The 13,702-nt window shown below is 39.1% G+C and overlaps 1 protein-coding gene across 6 annotated transcripts in view; it reads right to left on the reverse strand.

Annotated features, from left to right (window-relative positions):
- Positions 1-318: 318 nt before the first annotated feature.
- Positions 319-13,702, reverse strand: part of LOC149551241 (alpha/beta-Hydrolases superfamily protein) — a 147,405-nt gene continuing 134,021 nt past the window's right edge. For 5 of the 6 annotated variants that reach the window (XM_089786802.1, XM_089786799.1, XM_089786803.1 and 2 more), the window contains one exon: positions 319-1,014. In XM_089786802.1, coding sequence (XP_089642928.1) covers positions 499-1,014 — 516 coding nt within the window. In that variant the 3' untranslated portion in view covers positions 319-498. Of the gene's footprint in view, positions 1,015-1,179; positions 1,282-13,702 lie in introns of all 6 variants that reach the window. The other variant, XR_016352711.1, reaches the window with a different exon arrangement.

The raw sequence follows: 13,702 nt of genomic DNA on the forward strand, positions 1-13,702 counted from the left end.
TTGATCCCAATCCCAAGAAGTTTCTATTTAGAAGAAAGTTGGTTCCATGTGTTTAAAATGTGAGCTTCAAAACTTTTCTTTGCATAGCTTCATTGAATCCAAACAACTGTAGCCAAAATTTAAAGCCCCCAGGGTAGCTTGGTACTAATATTTCCTTTCAATTAATTATTTTGTTAACCTTTACTGTTTCATATAATATAAACAGAATAATATTGTTTGTTCAGTTAAACATCAATGTATTATAACATGCAGTTAGCCCACCAATGATGCATTTAGAACCGGAAAGAAATCTGTACAATATGAAAACTACAAATCAGATAGAAAAAGCAACTGATTTTTTTTTTCTATCCTAATCGTTCATACCATCAGTAGAAGTTACAACAAATGAAAAAATAGTTCTTTGGCAACAAAATTAGGACACATTTACCCTAAATTAGAAAATACATACATCTACTGTTGCCAAAGAAGGTATGAAGTACAAAAATAGAGATATTTACATTATATGGAATTGTGCTCTAAGAGTGAACCACTTTTTCTCTGGTCAACCTCCACGAGCAAAGCCAACAAAGCTTCACACATTTGAGATGCATCAGGTTCTAGAGAATCCCTATTAGAAGAAGAATACACCATCCATGCATGATCCAATTTTCTGTCTGGGCGTACAACTACAGATCCAGGAACCTCTGCATCTCTCCTTGTAACAAGGCCATCACTTTTCTCCCCATATCTAAGTTGAAGATGTAATGCACATATAGCCATAGCTGCTGCAATAGGTACAGCAACTGGAACTTTTGTGATTTGACTGGCATCCTCCTCAGCGTTGGCACTTGAACCTTGTAGAGGCAACCATGGAAGTTCCGCATGTGCAATATGGGACATGGTAGCCAAGACTCCTGGAGCTATTGTGACTTCTGTGTGAAATGATACCAATGGCACATCTGTGGGAAGGGTATGTGCAGAAATAAATTCCTGCCTCCGTTCATAAGTCAGGTCCTCTAATGCTCGAATATCACCCTACAAATGGATTTTAAAAGTTGTAATCAGAACCATATGACATATGTTGTCAAACATGTCAAAGACGTTTCCTGTAACCTGAAACTTCACATTTTTATTTCCCAACAAAATGTCCATAGTTCTGTTTGCCTCTCCAGTACATTCTTTCATGTCATCATAGATTACCATCAGAGTAGTTACTACAAGATTGTAGATTCAAAAGATTGCGCTGTTACCCCCAACTCCAAGTAATTCCTTGGGAACTTAGATTATGCCTTGTGGTTGTTACTGCATCAAAATAGAATAAAGATAGTATTCTAATGTCCACAAATGACTTAATAGATCAATTCCACTCAAAATGCTAACAAAAAGTGTTCCAACAACCAAAATATTAAAATTTCTAAATAAAAAACTAGAATAAGGTGTGGAAAGCAAGTGAACCTAGGAAGACAGGAATAACACAAAGTGGGGAATCTTTAAACAAATATTATAGGACATAAACAATACCAACGTTATGGTTACAGCCTTGCTTGTGCTATCCAATTAATTACAAACAAGCTCATGACTACAGAAATTTCCTGCTGTGAATGCCTTCAGTGCGATGAGTCTTTGTATTAGGATTTTTCCTCAGCTACAGAGTGAGTGTTTCCATGTAACAGTAACACATTCTCACATCATTGTCTAAGTTATGTGGCATCCTATCCTCATTGTATCTTTATCTATACTTCACTACATACAAATTTTGGTTTGATTTCATTTTAACCATTTTAAATGCAATGCATGCTAGACGAGTATGGCTTGGACATGCTTTAGGCAATTACTTTGGATGTTTACCACAAAGTAGCTTTCTTTCTTGTGTCTTCCCATATTTTATGAACCATTTTAATTTACAACCAAACATTTTTGTATCATGATCAGGTGCTGTGCTGAAATATGCACGAATGTACTTTTGAATAAATACAAAAAGCAAATGGTGGAATGGAGCAAAATAAATAGTCAAACCACAAAAACTCTGCTCGTGTGCAGATGGAGAGGATAAAAATTGATACTTCATACATAGAATAGTATTTATCAGTATACACAGTATACATGGAAAACATGAAGATCTGCATTACAGTATTTCCTTGGTAATCAAATAAGTTAATGGATTTCTCAGGATAAACCAATACAATTGAATGTGAATGCATGGTGAACAGGCAGCAGGATAGATCAATGAAGCAAATCTCTAATTTCTTCGAACATGAAGTAAATAATGCTTCATTGACCTTTGACAAAATCTGTTTAGAGTCTTAGACAGAACGAGGTGGACCCCAAAAGAAATTGTAGTTGAATCAAGGACAAAATTATAAATAAAATTTCTGACACTGATTTAGTCTATGCCCTTAGCTGATTGATCATATTGGGATATGTGTAGCCGACTTGTGGCTAGCATGAACATTAATTAAGTTATATGATTATTTTATGTAATCTGAAACAGATAGTCTAGTCAAATTGAGTGGCCTTCAAGGCGTAAATATGGTATTCATAAAGGAGGTGATGAGTAGTTGATAATCATATTGCGAATTCTATTTCTTGTCAAACACTAGAGGTTTAACCCCTCAATATGGCTTTAATATTATCAAGCATTTGCAGAGGTTTATATTATATTTCCAAGTATTTGTTCCTGCATCCCTTTAATTGAGAAAACTTTTTCATTACAAGGGGTGTCAAATCATGATCTTGGCATCCAGTAGGCAAGAAACAAGGCAATATTTTTCAGTTTAGGCAGGCAGGTTGATTGTATTTGGGTACAACTCTCAATTAAGTTAGATAATTGTTTGTACCATCTTATAGAGGTAGTCTAGTTGGTCTAGGTTTCATCCAAGGCATAGGTATGGTAAATATATACAAGATAGCAAGAACTAATTGAATATCATAATGCAAATTCTATTTCATGTTGAGAATATTGAAGATTTAACCCCTCGAAGTGGCTTGTTATTTTCAAGCATTTGCAAGTATTTCTATTATATTTCTTAGTCATTGCATTTGCATTCTTCTATTGTGCATGTTATTTTATTACATTTAGGGCAAAAAAAACATTTTTCTGAATCAAACACCATTACAGGTAAATCTGTGAACTTATAGCCTGTCTGGTGAAGAGGTGGAAGCTTGAGACTTGGGGTGACAGCTTTGTATTTACATTTCTCCAAAAATGTTTTTCCACTTTAATCAAGCTGAACATAGAATTGAAAAGAAAAGGTGATCTATTGTTAATAGATGGGACTGCACTTTTCTTACAAAACTGGACCTATATCGATCCTCTTGCAGCATCAAGAAAGTTCCGATGTGGATCTACCTTGATAATCTTTTATCTAAATATTTTAATTTTCGGTTCTCTCAATATTGGAAACACTTTGGTTGAGTTCTGAGAAATTTATAATGGATGAAAATGCAAAAGAAGGAAAATCAGGACTTCATACATGAACCTACAATAAAGTGGATGCCTTCAAACCTCATCCAAACACCTTTTGAAGAATTTGAGGTTGGTATGTGAAACCAAAACATTGAAGCAAAGGATCCTTCTCCCAAAAATTTTCATTGTAAAATGCTAGACCATCAAAAAATTGACTGTCTATCCTCCAAAAGGAAAAATCAAGAATGCTTCTATGACAACTAAGGATCCTTGCCTAATAAGGAAAAATGATGGAATCTTCCAATCTAGAGGTTAGTATGTCGCTTAATTTGGTACAAATGAATCATCTCCTTTGGGTAGTGACTTGAACTATGTCAAGATTCCTTCAAACAAGGCAATTACAAGAGAGGAAGTTCTTTATAGATGTAATATCCCTTTCTTGGACCGCCTTATAGTTTGCCCTAAATTCACAAGTCCCAAAAGAAAGAAAAATGTAGATAGAGATATAAATTATAATCCATACTCAACAATAAGATGAGATAAGGTATTTTTTGGAAATCTACATCCAGATCAAACAATGATGTAGAACTCATGAAATACATTCAATTGTAGGGTTAGGAAATACATATGGATTTAAATAACAAATCTCATTCATTACATGGGAGCTCAACCATAATGAGGGCATTGTTGGGAGACATGATGAGGTGCCCCAAGTATCCTCTACACTGTGCCCAACAACAAAGCCTTATCCTTTGTGGCCTCATATGGCCCTTAATTGATGGTCCTAAACCATCATCACAGGGTGGCATACCGAGTGAGGGCTTTACACTGTCCCCTCCACCATGTCAACCCCTCCTTTTGAAGAAATTAAGACCAACGCACAAAACTGTTGCAAACAGCCAATAAAACTTTATATTCACTCAAATCTCAAAACAATAACTTCTTGATGATAGGATCAAGGATTAACTGATCTTAAAGATCAGAGACAATAATTGCATTACAATGGCCTTAGTATAAAGAGGTCTTGGACAAATTCCATTAAATCTGAAAACTAGAGTTGGATTACTAAAAATAGCAATAAAAGATATCACCAATCCCATGCGCTACATGCAGAAATCCCTAACTGCGATTATCATCAATTTGCAAAACAAACCATTGGATCTAATTTAAGTATCCACGTAAAACTTTAAGACTGCAGTTCTTCTCATGTATGTGGAAGGAAATTAAAATGCCGACATCCTCCTCTTAATTTCAACTAATAATGAGTGCAACATAAACAATTACTTTTTTCTTGGACTTTAGCGGGTCTCTCTTACCGCAATGCATTATCCTACAACTTCCATTTGGCTAAAGATTATTGGCTTTTAGCTCATTCAAGCCATTTGTAAGACTTGATCTAACTTCATTCAAATCAACTTGCTCTGATTTGTGAGCTTCCTGTAACTTCAAATTTGGTAGGGACAACTTTGTTCTGAATGACAGCAATCCTTCGATCTCATCGACCATTAATTCTTATAGGTCAGTTCTCTTTGTTTGGACTTCTAATCGTAAGGTTATATGGAAACCCCAATTCCTCTTGCTAGACTTTTAATCTCATTGACTTCAATCTCCTCAAATGAGATTGGTTTCGCCTTTTCTAAGGTGGCTTAAAACTTAAGGAAACCTATTCCTTTTGGAATCTTCAGTCTCCCTCCTTTGAGAATTGGCTTCACCTTTTAGGTAGCATCAGCATTGATAGCAGGATTGTCTTCATTGGCTATGAAGATACAGCAACAACTTTGAAATTCTTTTATTTTGCAAGCACTCAATATGACTTTCTTTGATACTATATGAAGAAAATAAAAAAACATACAAAATTGCTGCAAACAATAGATAAAACCTTATACTCATTCAAATCAGGATATACTAACTTGTTGATCACAAGACCAAGGATCAGCTGATCATATAGATCAAAGACAACAATTGCATTACAATGGCCTCATTACATATAGGCCTTGGATAAATCTATGTAATCTGGAAACTAAAGTTGGATTACTAAAAATAGCAAGTAAAGCTATCACCAATTTCATGCACTACATGCAGAAATTCCCTAACTGAGATTATCATCAGTTTTGTAAAACAAACTATTGCATCTAATTTTATTTTATTTTCCATGCAAAACTTAAAGTCTGATCCTTCTCATGCATGTGGGAAGAAATTATAATGCAACACCCTTTATGATTGAAGATCTCTTTTGTATTCACTTCAATATTTGATCCATGTGGGTTAGTAGGGGAACAGCAATAGGGTGGCCTTGACCCTCAACCCTTGGTCCAAGGATGGACTTTGTCGTCAAGAAATAATGTATCAGGATGTTCCCAACAGTGTATCGGGAGGTTCCTGACAGTGTATCAGGAGCTTCATGATGGTGTTTCAGGATGTTCCCGACCGTGTATCGGGAGGTTTCCGACGGTGTATCGGGACGTTTCTGTCAGTGTATCGGGATGTGTGCCGTTAGGCCGACATGTATCAGGATGTATCTAGAAGGTTCTATTATTGTAGTTGACATGTTGTATGTGGCCGACGGATACCTTCGAGAAGGTTTCTCGGACAGTATTTATATCTCCCTTCAAGATCATTGTAATCATCATGATGGGAACCTAATGTAAAATCTTGGCATATGCGAATAATAAGAAGAGTTCTTCTGTTCGAGTTCATGTTCATTATCTGTATGCAATTCCTAATTAACCTATGCGGTAAACATTTGGCGCTGTTGCCCGATGGACCTGGTACGCAGGCAAGCGGATATGAATTAAATGCCGAATCAGTTGAACAAAGATAAGAATAAGCTGAAGGAAAAAGATGACATACGCGTTGCACAGGAAAATTTAATTCTGGCTCAGCAGACAAAGTGCCGAAGGAGATTTCAAAAAATTGCCGACGGAAACAAGAGCGCGGAAGGATTGTTGAAGGAGACTCAACAACGGCTTCAGTTGGTGGAAGAAGCGAGGGAGGAGTTTCTAAACCTGCATACACCACGGGAAGAGAATCCTGACGGAAGGAGATCGACTCGCACGGCTCGGAGTGCCGACGGAGCACGAGCATGGAGTGACCTCTTCGTCCGAGATATACTTCCGAAACGAACAGCTTCGGTTGACGAACCCTCTTCTTCACCAAACAGCGCGGAAGTCCAAAACAGCGCGGGTGTTGAAAACAGTGCGAAAGCAGAAAACAGCGCGGGTGTTGAAAACAGCGCGGAAGCAGAAAACAACGCGGGTGTGCAGAACAGCGCGGGTGTTCAAAACAGCGCGGGTGCTCAAAACAGCGCGGGAGTGCAAAACAGCGCAAGTACATAACAAAACCCTCGACATACAGTGATAATGGTAGGTCCAAAGGAAAAATTGCCTAAATTTGATGATGATGAAGCAACTGATCCTATTCGACATTGTAAAACATGTGAAACGATCTGGAGGGCAAATGGCATAACAGATACAAACGAATGGATCCGACAATTTCCTGCTACCCTATGGGGTGTTGCGATTGATTGGTTTACTGATGCTGATCCACAATAATTAAATAGTTGGGATAACATTAATGAGTTCATCGCAGAATTTCAACTTTTGCATGATGATAATGAAATTGTAGCCGAGATATTCAATACCAAGCAAAAGAAGAATGAAACAGTACAGGTCTTTGCTAGGAGATTGAAGGAGTTAATCAGTAAAATGGAGAATAAGCTGGCAGATGGGCTCTAGAAAAGATGGTTCATTGAAGGCCTTCACCCGAAGCTGCGGAAAAAGATGAAGATCGTGCCACCGTCCACATACATTGAAGCGTACAATCGGGCAATGAACCTCGAAAGTGACCAGAAGACAAAGAAGAAAAAGAAGACCAGCTCATCAGATTCAGATGACGATGACCCTTCAGGAGAAGATAGCAGCGACAATGATGAGGGAAGCAACAAGAAGGTCCGTGCCCTCCAGAAGGATATGATGTGGATGATGGAGGAATTCAAAAACATGAACAAGGAGACTAAGGGTAATGACCTATGGTGCACGGAGTGTAAGAAAGAAGGCCATACGAAGGGATCCTGCCCGAAAGATCAATTTTGTGAAATCTGCCAGATCCTCGGACACTCGGTAAAGGAATGCCCTTTCAATTTAAAAACAAGGACACCGCAGCAAGTGTTCCTGTCACAGGAAGCATCCCTGTCAGGAGGGAACAGGAACACCAGTACGGAAGGTGCCACATCAGGTGGATACAGAAACAACTGGCGCGGTCCAAACAACAACAACAATAACAACAATGGTGGCAACAACAATAATGGTGGGAAGAGTCGAATCCAGTACGATGCCAATGGCCGGCCGATAGTTCAATGCCGCGCATGCAATTTGTGGGGTCACTTCGCCCGAGAGTGTACAACGGTGAACACACCGAAGTTGTTATGCAGATGGTGTGGACCTGGTGATCATGAAGATGCTAGGTGTCCAAAGTCGGGAGTAAACTTGATCACCATCGGGACGGACGAAGAAGAGGTTCTGGCCATCACACGGCAGCAAGCGAAAGTGTACCTTGACCCAGCGGAAAAAAAGAAGAGACTGGAGGAAGCACGGGCAGAGATCCAGAAAGCAACACAGGCAGAAACGACACACCTGAAGGACACGCCGAGTACCTCCGTACGGAACTGCGCAGAACAAAACATTGTACGGTAAATATTGCAAACCGAGATACCCGTCAGGATAAGTGATTTGTTGCTCACTATGCCTCAGCTCCGATCGGCACTCACAAACATCATTCCCGCTGCTCAACTACCAAGAGAACATGGAAGGAAGCAGGAAAGTGGAGCAAGTGCAGGGGACAAAAAGGAGAAGGAAAGTGGCGCAAGTGCAGCAGATCCGATGCTGTTAGCTCTTTCATCCGGACGCTATCTGGCAGTCGTTGAAATGGGAATTCTCGAGACTGTATTGATGGAAACAATTGTGGACGGAGGGTCCGATGTCAATGTGTTACCTGAAGACACTTGGAAAAAGTTGGGACAGCCGACATTATGGCCGCCTACATTCCAGCTGCTAACGGCCGATCAACATGGAATCAAGCCATTGGGAGTCCTGACAGCACAACCAGTGACGATTGGAACACAGCCATTCTTGTTGGATTTCGTTGTGATTCCTCTCAGGCGGAAAGAGTATGATGCTATTCTGGGTCAGGGGTGGCTGATACAAGCAAAAGCAAAGCATGATTGGAAGAAAAATACTTTATCACTTGAAAGCAAAGGGCAGAAGTATGTCATCGATCTGCACACTCAGATGGTCGGGGAAGAAGCCCTATCGTCAGATTTTGAGGGAGAAGAGGATGAAAAGGGGCAAACTATGGAACCGGATCAGGAGGGAGTCCTACGATTGGAAGGAGATGACGATCTGGATTCAGTAAATGGTCTTTACCACTGGCAGATAGAGGATTACAAGCTCTTTCCAAGTTGTAATATGCTAAGGATCGACGAAGGTAAGAAAGAAGAAGGAAATAAATTTCCGAAGGAACATAGAGAAGCCAACGGAGGAAATGAATGTTTTAAGGAACATGGAGAAGCCGAAGGAGGAAATGAATGTTCGAAGCAACACATAGAAGCCGAAGAAGGAAACACGGGTATGACTGAAGCTGAAGGAAAGAACATACAATACGAACTTGAAAGGAGGAAAGATTCTACTGTACGACTGCGCAGGAAGAAAGTATTATGTCGAACCAGAGAAATAGTAGAAAGGTACCAGCAGCAAGGAAGACACACGATACGGTCTGCACAAGCAACAAAGCGGAAGGGTTTAATAAAAGTTGCAACAATACAAAGTGAATGTGTTATTGACGGACAGAAGGGGTAGCTGACGGAGTCCATGGTACGGAGCTTCAGGAACAAACTAGGCGATATGGAGATGACACAGAACAGGCGTAGCAGGTTTCAACCAGGACAGTTGGCGTTGAGGTATGATGGACGGAATGAGATCAACCCAGGCAAGTTCAGAGTTAAGTGGGTCGGACCATATCAAATTCGGGAAGTGGGTGATAATGGAGCAGTAAAACAATGGATGCTAGACAGAAAGGAAGTTGTCGACACAGTGAATAGGTCGAAGTTGAATGTCTGCCATGAAAGAAGTAACGCACTTCCATGGACGAACAACTGAGAGAAGAAGACTGTAAGTACTGTACATATGTAAATATTGTACATAGTTGTTCAAAAAATTTATTATAATTATTATTAAAAAAATATAAAAATAAAAAACAGAAGGAAAAAGTACCGTACGGTTTCATATTTAAAAGGATTCATAGCCGAAGGGAAGTGCCGTATGGATTTCACAGTGAAGGAAGGAGCACCGTACAGATTTCATAGTGAAGGAAGGAGCACCGTACGACTTCCATGTGTACCATACGGTTTCATAATTGCAGAGGACAACACCGTACGGGTTTTCATCTGAAGGGAAAAGGAAGTAACGTACGATTTTTCATATCTGAAGGAGGGTGTACGGATTTCATGTTTGCAGTACGGTTTTTAAAGCCAACGTATGGATTTCATGCTTGTAGTATGGTTTTTAAAGACAACGTACGGATTTCATGTTTGCAGTACAATTTTTAAAGCCAACGTACGGATTTCATGTTGCAGTACGGTTTTTAAAGACAACGTACGGATTTCATGCTTGCAGTACAGTTTTTAAAGACAATGTATGGTTTTCATCTTCAAAGTTGGTGTACGGTTTTGCTATGGTACGGTTTTTTTAAGTTGCACTGAAACCACCGTACAGATTTTGATAGCCTCAGAAGGTTAACGTACAGAATTTGGTACGGATTTTGATAGCCTCAGAAGGTTAACGTACGGAATTTGGAGCCAAAATTTTGTTATTTTCCATCATACGGATTTTGAAGACTTGGTGGGATATTGCAGTACGGCTTTTCCAGAAGATTGAAATAGTGAAGACGCCTTCAGAATTGTTTCATCAAAACCCGTGTGCATAGCAGCTCTAGGAAGGAGGCATCCACATGCAATCAGCAGACAGTGTCAAGATTGAAGCCGTACCGATTTCATCACAGAAGGGTGGCAGGAGGTTTTCTAAAAAAAAAAAAAAAAGCGACGACAAAATCAAGTTGTTCAGAATGAGTGACAGATGATGTTAAAGGGAAGGGGAAGTATTAGCGATTGCCAGAAAGAGTGCGGAATCAGAAAAAATTGCAGAAATAATGTGTTCCATGCAGTTTTGTGTGGGTTTCGGAGTGCTAATTTGGTCTTGGCGGCAAGGGGCACTGCCCCTTGGACCCCAAGTCGTTGCGGATATCAGTCGTGAAGTGTGTCCAGTTGAGAAGACTTGAAGCTGCTGCAAGCATGGATTGTCTGTGTACCAGAGGCACTAGGAGTAGGTGTTGGCCGAGAGGCTGTCTTGACAGATGCGTAGAGAGCTCGGGAGGAGCCGATCATCTAGTTGAAGGCACTTCAACGACACTTGGCTCAGCGGACCCAAAGTTGGAAGCAGACTAAGCAGCATGGTTGGCTATCAGGGTCAACTAAGGAGACAGTTTTTGTTGTCTAGTCGTCGGGAGACGACTTTTCTTTTTGGGGGGGGATGATGTCGTCAGGAAATAATGTATCAGGATGTTCCCGACAGTGTATCGGGAGGTTCCTGACGCTGTATCAGGAGCTTCCCGATGGTATTTCAGGATGTTCCCGACGGTGTATCGAGAGGTTTCCGACAGTGTATCGGGAGGTTTCTGTCAGTGTATCGGGATGTGTGTCGTCAGGCCGACATGTACCGGGATGTATCCAAAAGGTTCTATTATTGTAGTTGACATGTATGTGGCTGACGGATACCTTCGAGAAGGTTTCTCGGACAGTATTTATATCTCCCTTCGGGATCATTGTAATCATCATGATGGGAACCTAATGTAAAATCTTGGCATATGCGAATAATAAGAAGAGTTCTACTGTTCGAGTTCATGTTCATTATCTGTATACAATTCCTAATTAACCTATGCGGTAAACAGACTTTAGCCTCATTGGCCTCAAATGGTTCTTAATCATCATTATGGGGTGGCCTCATGTGGTCCATCAGCGATGGTCCTTAACAATCATCATGAAGTGCCATGCCTAGTGGGAATCCTTCACCATTCCCCTCCACCTTGTTACATCCCAAATTTTGCCCTAAAATTTTAAACTGATTATAGCCGTCAAATCAATTATTTCTTCATGATCGTGTGAAAATGAGTTAGTTAATATAGCCGTTGTTTATTTCTTCATAACAATGTGAAATTGAGTTAGTTAATTATAGCCGTTGTTTATATCTTCATGATCATGTGAAATCGAGTTAGTTAATTTTAGTCATTGTATCAATTTAATTATCATATGAAAGTAAGTCAATTAATTCTAGCCATTCTATCGATCTATTCAGGATCATGTGAAATTAAGCCAGTTAATTATAGCTGTTGAACATATATGATGAGCATGTAAAGTTAGTTATTTTGACATTGATGAAATCCCTAACGGTTACTTGATGATTTTGAATTAGCAATTTATAAATCTTGAATTGATGCATTGGTGAGAATGTTGTTTTGAATGATTATAGAATGAAGACTGAAGAGGGGAAGCATTGCGAAACGAGGTCATTGAAAGGGGATGGTCAAATGGTTTAGTCATCAGAATCAACAGGTTTGACCTAAAACTATCTTGGCAAGGTTACTAGGACTTGGCAACATATTTCATGGTGGAACCGCATGAGCTAAAATGTGGAATATTATAATAAAAGAATGTAAAATAAACATAAATTCTTGCCCTTAAGAATTATCAAATATTAATATTATTTAATTATTATCTTACGTTCTCAAATATGGTCATATGTGAATAATAATAAAATGACACCATTACATTAAACATATTAATCCAATGATGCCACCTTACCATTACGTACATATAAGCATAGTTGAGAAAATAAAACAATAATAAAATAATATTAATTTTTAAAAACCTTTCATCTTCTTTCTTTCTCACTATTTCCTCCTTTCTTTCTTTTCTTTTTAGCCATTTTGAAAGACTTTCGATTTGGATCTTGTAACCGAAGGTAGCCGTAAGGTCTGGCTCATTCTTTATTATGGATTCCTTAATCGTCTATCGGCATTCTTTCCTTCTCTCGGCCTTCAAGTTCTTTAAGCATTCAAACTCCTTGTTAGCATCCTCTCAATTTGTAGAGACAATCCATATATACATACTGTGCTATCCGACTGAGTTTATTTGCCACAGGCCTCAGTTAAAGTTGGCGGATTCAACCAATATGCAAGGCTTATATAGATAATCGGGTAGAGTCACGTAAGGGTTTTTATACAATCTATGAAACCATTTTCACTTCTTCTTCCTGTTAAGTATTAAATATAAATGTATACCTTTAGCTGACGTTGTTGTTCATCGATTTCTTTAGCATAAGATGCTATTGTGATATTGCTATCAGGATTTAACTATGTGATTTTTGAGTCAAACTCATTGACCCATGTTTCATGAGTAGTGATTCAACATGAATCCATCTCTCATGAGAATAAATGGAACACTAAGCACTCATTGGATCTAGGTGATGCTCACAGGGGTGAAGCATCGAGCTCTCCCGGGAGGTCACCCATCCCAGTACTACTCTAGCCTGAGCGCGCTGAACTACAGAGTTTCCTCCATGGTTAAACCCAAAGCTTGCAAAACCTTCACCAAGTGTTGTGCCTTATGAACCATTCATTAGAAAGCCCCTTAAGCTCATCAATTGAGTGCTATGTCCTTGACTTAAGCAATAAGGCTGTCGTATCTCTCTTTAATCTCCCTTTTCCTATTGAAATAATATAACACTGATAAATGAAGTCTGATAATTTCCTTTGTACTGATTTAAGCATATAAGCTTGTCGCCTTTCTTATATGTAAGATGATAAATTTTTCTAAATTCATTTATGGCACCATTCAAGAATGTTATTATTCCAGTATAAAACAATTACAACCTAACTTACATATATATATTTGAATAAGTGAACACCAAGGAATTCACCAGGCGAAATGCCAGAATGTGGTGAAGAAGGTGTGAAGTATCACAGTGAACTTGATCTGAGAGCACCAGGGAGTCACCGGCTTGATGGCCTGAGATAGGTGAGGAGGTGCAAAGAATCTACAATAAACAAGAATGTTATCAGAATAAGGTAATAACATGATAAATAAATAATGCAGTAGCTCATGCATGTTCCACTCATGAAGTAAGTTGTCAAGCCAACTGGTGGAGATCGGGTCTGACAACTCACATTTGAAATCCTTAGCCAAGGTGGAATTAAGCAGATTTGCCAGAA

The sequence above is a fragment of the Cupressus sempervirens genome, chromosome 6, assembly GCF_028749045.1.
Source record: "Cupressus sempervirens isolate cs-2001-9-10 chromosome 6, ASM2874904v1, whole genome shotgun sequence".
NCBI lineage: Eukaryota > Viridiplantae > Streptophyta > Pinopsida > Cupressales > Cupressaceae > Cupressus > Cupressus sempervirens.